The 7,551-nt window shown below is 32.9% G+C and overlaps 2 protein-coding genes across 9 annotated transcripts; both read right to left on the reverse strand.

Moving 5' to 3' along the window:
• Positions 1–830: 830 nt before the first annotated feature.
• Positions 831–6,505, reverse strand: LOC117575950 (uncharacterized). 8 transcript variants are annotated; one of them, XM_052006370.1, is made up of 6 exons: positions 6,053–6,505; positions 5,432–5,641; positions 2,051–2,228; positions 1,847–1,999; positions 1,166–1,317; positions 831–1,070 (listed from the first exon to the last, which is right to left on the reverse strand). In XM_052006370.1, the coding sequence occupies exons 2-6, from the start codon at positions 5,521–5,523 to the stop codon at positions 866–868; spliced, it is 780 nt and encodes a 259-aa protein (XP_051862330.1). In that variant the 5' UTR covers positions 5,524–5,641; positions 6,053–6,505; the 3' UTR covers positions 831–865. The 8 variants fall into 8 exon arrangements, with proteins under 8 accessions (XP_051862330.1, XP_051862329.1, XP_051862332.1 ...); XM_052006369.1 differs by having other exon boundaries at positions 831–1,100; positions 1,847–1,981; positions 6,053–6,481; XM_052006372.1 differs by having other exon boundaries at positions 831–1,100; positions 1,847–1,935; positions 6,053–6,480.
• A 105-nt stretch (positions 6,506–6,610) lies between these two features.
• On the reverse strand, positions 6,611–7,476 carry LOC117575956 (ATP synthase-coupling factor 6, mitochondrial). The gene is made up of 3 exons (XM_034260435.2): positions 7,336–7,476; positions 6,967–7,118; positions 6,611–6,905 (listed from the first exon to the last, which is right to left on the reverse strand). Exons 2-3 carry the CDS (start codon positions 7,116–7,118, stop codon positions 6,737–6,739), a joined length of 321 nt encoding a protein of 106 aa, XP_034116326.1. The 5' UTR covers positions 7,336–7,476; the 3' UTR covers positions 6,611–6,736.
• Between the last annotated feature and the right edge of the window lie 75 nt (positions 7,477–7,551).

Genomic DNA, 7,551 nt, shown 5'->3' on the forward strand with positions numbered 1-7,551 from the left:
GTAACCATGAAAGCTATTACTTACATTTTTCCCTCGAATCCAACAAATTTGTGGGCTAAGTATAGAGATAACATGTCTTTTGTTTGTCAAAGCCATTACAAATGACGGCACAATTCAATCAGCAATTGTGAACAGTTGATTTGATGAATTAAATGTGCATTTATTAGATACTTTCGGAAGAACCGCAAAAAAAGATTTTAATACCATAGCTTTTGTCGAGGTTAAAATCGTGAAATATTGCTGCGTTAAAAACGTCTGAAATAGCTGCCTTTCTGCTACGGGTGAACAGCAATTGCCATAAGACCAAAATATGTATGTATGTTATCGAGGGATTTTTTACTTTTCCAGTATTCCTCGACCAACTGTTGTTGAAAACGATCTTCGTATTTTAAGCAATACGTACATACACTCTAATTAACAACTAAAACTAAACAGAACGTGCTGCGAAAAATCTTTTGACACAAGTCATTGAGGCAACATACAATAGAATACCTATATTTCCAAGATTTACCATTTACCATTTGTGATGTCCCTAATTAAATCGTTTGGATTGCTTGAAGTTCACGGAATACATTTGGAGTTTACCTGTTTCGCACATTAACAATTATACGGCCTATGTTCCCATGTTTATATCAATCAGAACCATAGAGTATTCGATAGGTTCTTGAAAATTCTGGAAAAACTTTATTATCAAGCTGGATCGATGATCTGCGATGACTGATGCAAAATTAATTTTATGATGATTTATGATTTATGATGAGGAACTAGATTCTGTAGGTAACAGCTAGTATATCATATTATTGGTTTTTAACAAATTAAGACGAATGTAGTAAATTGTTTAAAGAAAATTATTTTATTACTATTATTATCCACTTTTTACGGAATCGCCTGCAATACCAGACAATAATTTTTTAGTAAATTTTCTTAGTTCCAAAGGATCTTCGTTATTAAAATCATCCATGACTGCCTGCATTTGTTCCTTCAGGCCATCAGCAATCGATGTGGTAATTCGATCTTTGAAAAGATTTGTAATGGGGCTCAAAATCAGTCCAGTTAAGTCCCGTATCAATCTAGCTTGATTCAATTGAACATGTATATTACTGTCGTTGAGAAAAATTACATACATATAAAAGTTTTTTCAATTGAAATTTTTAATATACACAACCTGAATTCTATTATTCGAAAATCATAAAGATGAAGCTTCGAATTGATAACATTAACAGCCAACTCAGCATAAATGATTGTGTCGTCTAATGAGCCTATCACTTTTCCGTACCCTTCAATGGCCATTAACTTTAGTTGTAAATTGTACTCAAACTGCAAAGAAAAATTTATTATTAACTTTCCAGTAATAAGGTAAAGCCAAGTGTACAGGGTTCTATAAACACCAAGGCTGGGTAAGAATCAATTATACGGAGCTGTACAGTTTATCAAATTGAGCCATGTGCGACAGTCTGTCCGATCGTAGAATCACATTTATATGTATGAAAGCTCCTAAAACTTTGAACTAACATTTTTGCTATCATGTAGGTGTATATACAGTGAAACGTAAAGGGTCTTTGAAAATTTGATTGTGAATTTCTTGCTTATTTTATATTCATGAGTCACTGCAGCTACTATTATTGTTATTTTTTCTGCAACTCAACGCAATACCCAGCTCGCTACTTGAATAGGACAAGCTTATACCCTCTTTACCACTGCTGTTAACACGAAAACGGAATGATAAAATTACGGTCGCACTAAATGGACTTAAGATGTGTCGATTTCAAGCTGTGTACTGAGAGCTTAAATCCCAACTGACTGAAGTTAATTTTTAAATAATACAATAAAAATTGTAATAACTTACCTGAAGTTTATCAATCTTTAAATAAAATCGAGTTAAAAACGACTTGCCCTCATATGTCATAAACGCATTGTTATACCTTTGTATGCCTGCTAGATTATAGACAATTCCATTACTTAAATGCAGGCCAGCCTCATACTTTATGAAAAAAGGCATCTTAAAAACAATGATCAGTGTATGGACTATAAATTATATAAATAAACTTACAATGGAAATGCTTTCCCTCATGTCTGGGAGCTCTAAATGCTCTATACCCAGTTTCTGAAGATGTAATAAAACCATTGGTGTAACCACATCGACTTCGGCATTGATATTCGTCCATCCAATGTCATCCTCCAAAAATTTGCTAATGCTTGAAGTAATATTTTGATCGTCACGCCGTATTCTAAAATATAAATAGCAATACCGATTAGTTAAATATATATATATAATGGAATATATGTAAGTACTACTTTTCCTGACTGAGTAAGAGTTCTTCTGCAACATTTCAACATTCGAATTTGCTCCGCCAATTAATCCACCTTAATGTGCAAATCATATAATAATTATAATAATTCAATTGAAGTACGGGAATGTACCTACAGACTGCAATATTTAAAAGAACCCGATTATATACAAAAAGACAAAACAGTAAAGGCAATATTAAAAAATTGAATAAGAAAGATACTGTCGAGTATGCTCGACTGTGAGATACCCGCTACCCATTTTTTAATAAAGGCAAAATATTGCGGTATCATTTTCAAAATATACCGAAAATACTAAAAAATACTAAAAAATATACTAAATGGTATGTTTGGTATATCGATATAGTACACCATTCAAAATATACCATAGATGGCACTTGTCAGCCAAAGCAACTAAGAGCCCTAGTAAGTAGGCGTTTTTGCCCATACAAAAGTATTTCTTTAATAACTTCCACAATTTTTATCTGATCGCAACTAAATTTTCAGGCATAACTACTAAAGTAATTATTGTCTATACCAAAAATTCGTCTCTAGCTTGAAATTTACGCTTGTTATTCGATTTTTTTGATTTACGGGGGCGGAAGTGGGCGTGGCCAAAATTTGAAACAAACTGATCTGCGTGCATCACGAATGCTGTCGAAAAAAAAATTATAGCTCTATCTCTTATAGTCTCTGAGATCTAGGTGTTCATACGGACAGACGGACAGACACACAGACGGACAGACGGACAGACGGACATATATCGTCTCGGCTGTTGACGCTGATCAAGAATATATATACTTTATAGGGTCGGAGATGCCTCGTTCTACCTGTTACATACATTTCCTGCCGGCACAAAGTTATAATACCCTTCTACCCTATGGGTAGCGGTATATAAAATTGAATAAGAAAGATACTGTCGAGTATGCTCGACTGTGAGATACCAGTATCTTATTTTAAAAAGTATTAAAATAAACCCAAGGCTAAATCGTCTTGGCTGTTGTCGCTGAAATAACATGTATGTATACTTTATGGGATCAGGGATGCCTTCTTCTGTCTGTTAGATAAAATTGCTTGCCGCAAAAGCATCTGCTAATTTGATATACATGGAGCCGTGCTGTTGTCTCTTTACTCCAAAAGCTCTCAACATCTTCACTGATGGTTCGAGGATGGCTAAAACAAGCTCCTAGTAAGCAGGAGCAAGGCTACAGAAGTGGCCTGGAGTGTACGCTTCAATCGTAATGCAATTAACATAATGAGATCGCAGACACCCTTGCCTATAAGGGGTTAGGTGTTGATATCAGTAATTTTCAAAATGTGCTGATATCCCTAATATCCCTTGGCAGTTAATTTGAAGCACACTGTAAGCTTTGATGGGACTTGAGCTGGCGGCTAATTAATTCATGCAAAACCGCAAGGTACGCAGTGCAGCTTTCAAGGAAAGTATATATCTATATCTATATCTATATCTATATCTATATCTATATCTATATCTATATCTATATCTATATCTATATCTATATCTATATCTATATCTATATCCCTATATCCCTATCAAAATTATTTTAAAAATATCTTCTGCCCCATATCAATCTATAACTGAGAATTTTTAATAAGATTTCATCGACTATTAAGTAAATCAATCGAATAACATAACATCAGAAATAGGGAGCGCTTTCAAAAAAGAAGAATACTACACTGCAATTTTTATACCCGCTACCCATAACCCATAGGGTAGAAACCAAACAAACCCTTTGGTATATTTTTAGTATTTTTGGTATATTTGTAAAATAATACCGGAATATTTTGCTTTTGCACGGTATCTCACAGTCAAGCACACTCGACTGTAACTTTCTTACTTGTTTGCCAATGGATTGGTGCAAACATATCATCTGTTTTCCTTGCAAAATAAATAAACATCAAAATGCATTTAAAAGTAACTAAAATTATAAATTACATTTTTTTCAGTTGTCAGACCAATTTTTCCATAAAAAGAAGTAAAAATGCTACAGTCGAGTGTGCTCGACTGTGAGATACCCGCTACCCATTTTGAATAAAATCAAAATATTTCGGTATTATTTTCAAAATATACCGAAAATACTACAAAACTACTAAAAATATACCACTAATGGTATATTTGTTATATCGATATAGTACCACATTCAAAATATACCACAGACGGCACAAATATACCAGATTGTCGGCCAAAGCAACTCAGACCCCTAGTAAGTAGGGGTTTTATCCCATACAAAAGTATTTCTTTAAATAACTTCCACAATTTATTTATATCTGATATCTTATAATCTCTGAGTCCAAGGTGTTCATACGGACAGACGGACATGGCTATCATCTCGGCTGTTGATGACAATAGATAATATAGAATCAACTTTATGATCGGAGATGCGTGGTTCTAGCTGTTACATACATTACACATAGTTATAATCGATTCTACGGGGTAGCGGAATAAGTAGTGGCGTGGAAAAAAATGAAACAAACGTGATGTGCGTGCGAACATACTTCAAATTGAATTAAAAAAAAAATACATAGCTCTATCTCTTATAGTCTCTGAATCTTGTTAAACGAGGCATCAACGCACGGACAAACGGACAGACAGTATGGCATTAAAATATTGCCTCTGTTGACGCTGATCAAGAATATATATGTTTGAATAGGATCGACCTCTTAAACCACTTCCGTTACATATGTACATTGCGAATCACTTGACTTCTGCAATTAGCTTCTGAATGAAAAAATACTAGACATCAATCTTAAATAATTAAATACAAATAAAAAATTATACATTAAGCGTTACAGTGAAAAAAAAAAACGTTTCCTTTTCACCGTGATTTTACTTTGAACGCGTACGAATGTCCCGTGCGCGATTTTGGAAATGCCCATATATAGTTCCACTGTTTTTATAAATGTTTACATTAAAATGAGTTATAGACTAACTTTAATAATGCAAATCACAATTATTTAAAAAAATAAAATAAATAAATCAGAACGCTTAAATTGTAACAAAAATAAAATAAGCAAATAACTCGTTTATAGGTTTTTATATACATATTCTAATTTTTATAGTCTCGACTAAAACCATCAAAATATAAATGAGGTACATTTCAAGAAACAGAAAATATATTTTTACCTTTTTGTCTTTAATGGAATATTTTCGCATGTTGTCATTACGATGGCCATTGCGATTAAGCAAACATTAATTATTATTGTAGTTACATACATTCTGGTGTGAGCTATGTATATTGTATGTTGATTTTTTGACGACCTTTGAAATTATTATCTTTCAGAATAATAGAACGTCAATTTAGATGTATTTATTTAAGGGTACACGTAAAGCTGGCTGAAGTTAAAAAACATTGGTTTATATTGAATTACTTTGTATAATTGTTGTCAAATATGTGAATATTTTCTGTAAATTCTGTTACGGTCTTGTAATTCATTTTCAAATCTTTCGTTGTATTTATATACTATATGTATGTATATGCATGTAGCCGATAAACAAAATATTAGCGTAATTTGCATGCAAACCACGAAATCGATGTATTTTTAAAGGAAAGTCATACTTATGCATAGAATTGTATGCATGTATGTATGTATGTATGTACTTAAACATTAATTCATTATCTTGCGATATTTAATTGAATTCCCTGTTATACAGTTTAACAGCAGCGCCCAATTAAAATGCAAAGTAACACTCTTATGCACATCGCATTTAAAACCCCTATAGTTAATATGATTGATAATTACACACTTCCTATAATTTTATTGCATTGACTGAGCTTTTGAAAATCAATCTATCTTCGAAGTGTTCGGTGGAGCGGTTGAAATGAAACTAGCGAATGTCAATATTTATACAGATAGAGAGACCGAGTGTCGTATAATTTATGACACACATGTAGATCTTGATTTCGAGCTTTATCGACAATTAACGACGAAAGCTTGACTGTGCCATGTATGTATGAGTATTATTCAAGTGCTCAAGCCGTGAATCAGAAATTTATCTGATTTAGATGATTTATCTGATTTACAGTGAAAAAATCGCAAGCTGAAATATTTCAAATAAAGGTGTTCTTATAGCTTATAATTAATTTTTTGTTTTTCTATATTCTTAATCTTAAAACTGAAAAATAATTCTAAAATCAATCTTAGCTCTAATTAAAGTGCTAATCAAGATCTATGTGTGTTTCATCTTAATTCAAAATAAAAAAAAAATGTTTTTGTATGTTTTTTTTTTTTACTTTAACTAGTGCCACACACATTTTCTCTAGAGAATTACCCACATATCAATATAATCACAACTCGTCTGTCATTTTTGTCTCACCAATCTAGTTTTTATGTTTTATTTTGACAGTTCTTTTGACTGGGGTTCATCATAGAAGCATCTTCTATTTCAAACAATTTATTATATGACAACAAAAAAATTGATTTTTGCTGTTCAGTTGGCGCCTTGTGTAATGGGATCGATCTTGACGTCGGGGAACTTGAAGTCGGGGAATTTCAGCATATCGGTCTTGCCATCACTTCCATACTGCTTGGCTACGCGCTCCAGCTCATTTTTTAATTCGCGCTCGATATCTGGATTGGAATCTACCAGTTTTCCGCCACTGCAATACGTTAAATTACAGACCTTAGATATTGCTATTGCACTGACACCTGACAACTTACGCGCTCTTTTGCTTATATTCCCTAACTTTGTCTAAAAACAACTGCTGAATGGGATCGGATGCCTTATTTAGCGCTGGTGCGACTATGGCAATGTTGCGACGGGCTTCAGTGCGCAGGACGCGTACACCTGTTAAAATTGACTGTGACAGCATCTGTAAATAAGTGAATTTTATTATAATTTAATTCGATATACAATTGTGCGAATTTTTGCTGTCGTCCAAATAGTTTGATAACCTTAAAAAGGTTATGTAATGACTGTTTTTAATGCAACGCTTAATAATAAAAATTACAGGCATTATTATATTTCTCCGACATATATTTCAATCAGTATAATAAAGTTTATCAGATTACTTTAATTCTCAATTTTACCTTACGATTTTATATTAGTTATAAGAATTTATCGTAAATTGCCTAGAGTGTTACAATGTGACAATGCTGCGACAATCACGAAAATCCCAAAAAAAAAATACCCGACAAACTCGTATCCAGTTCCGAATACGTATTTCTGACATTAAAAACAGTGCTGGACACGTTTCAATTTAAAATCAACTTAGTCGATTCTTTTATAAAAAAAGCGAACTAAAA

This window comes from Drosophila albomicans, chromosome 2R (assembly GCF_009650485.2).
Source record: "Drosophila albomicans strain 15112-1751.03 chromosome 2R, ASM965048v2, whole genome shotgun sequence".
In the NCBI taxonomy this organism is placed as follows: Eukaryota; Metazoa; Arthropoda; class Insecta; order Diptera; family Drosophilidae; genus Drosophila; species Drosophila albomicans.

What these genes read in the sequence shown, in the direction of transcription:
- LOC117575956 (XM_034260435.2), bottom strand. Translation starts at nt 7,118, where the DNA reads ATGCTGTCACAGTCAATTTTAACAGGTGTACGCGTCCTGCGCACTGAA. An exon ending in GAATATAAGCAAAAGAGCGC is followed by an intron (nt 6,906 to 6,966) that starts GTAAGTTGTCAG and finishes AACGTATTGCAG; the next exon opens with TGGCGGAAAACTGGTAGATT.
- LOC117575950 (XM_034260416.2), bottom strand. Translation starts at nt 5,523, where the DNA reads ATGTATGTAACTACAATAATAATTAATGTTTGCTTAATCGCAATGGCC. An exon ending in ATTCCATTAAAGACAAAAAG is followed by an intron (nt 2,229 to 5,431) that starts GTAAAAATATAT and finishes TTTATATTTTAG; the next exon opens with AATACGGCGTGACGATCAAA. An exon ending in TAAAGATTGATAAACTTCAG is followed by an intron (nt 1,318 to 1,846) that starts GTAAGTTATTAC and finishes TTTTCTTTGCAG; the next exon opens with TTTGAGTACAATTTACAACT.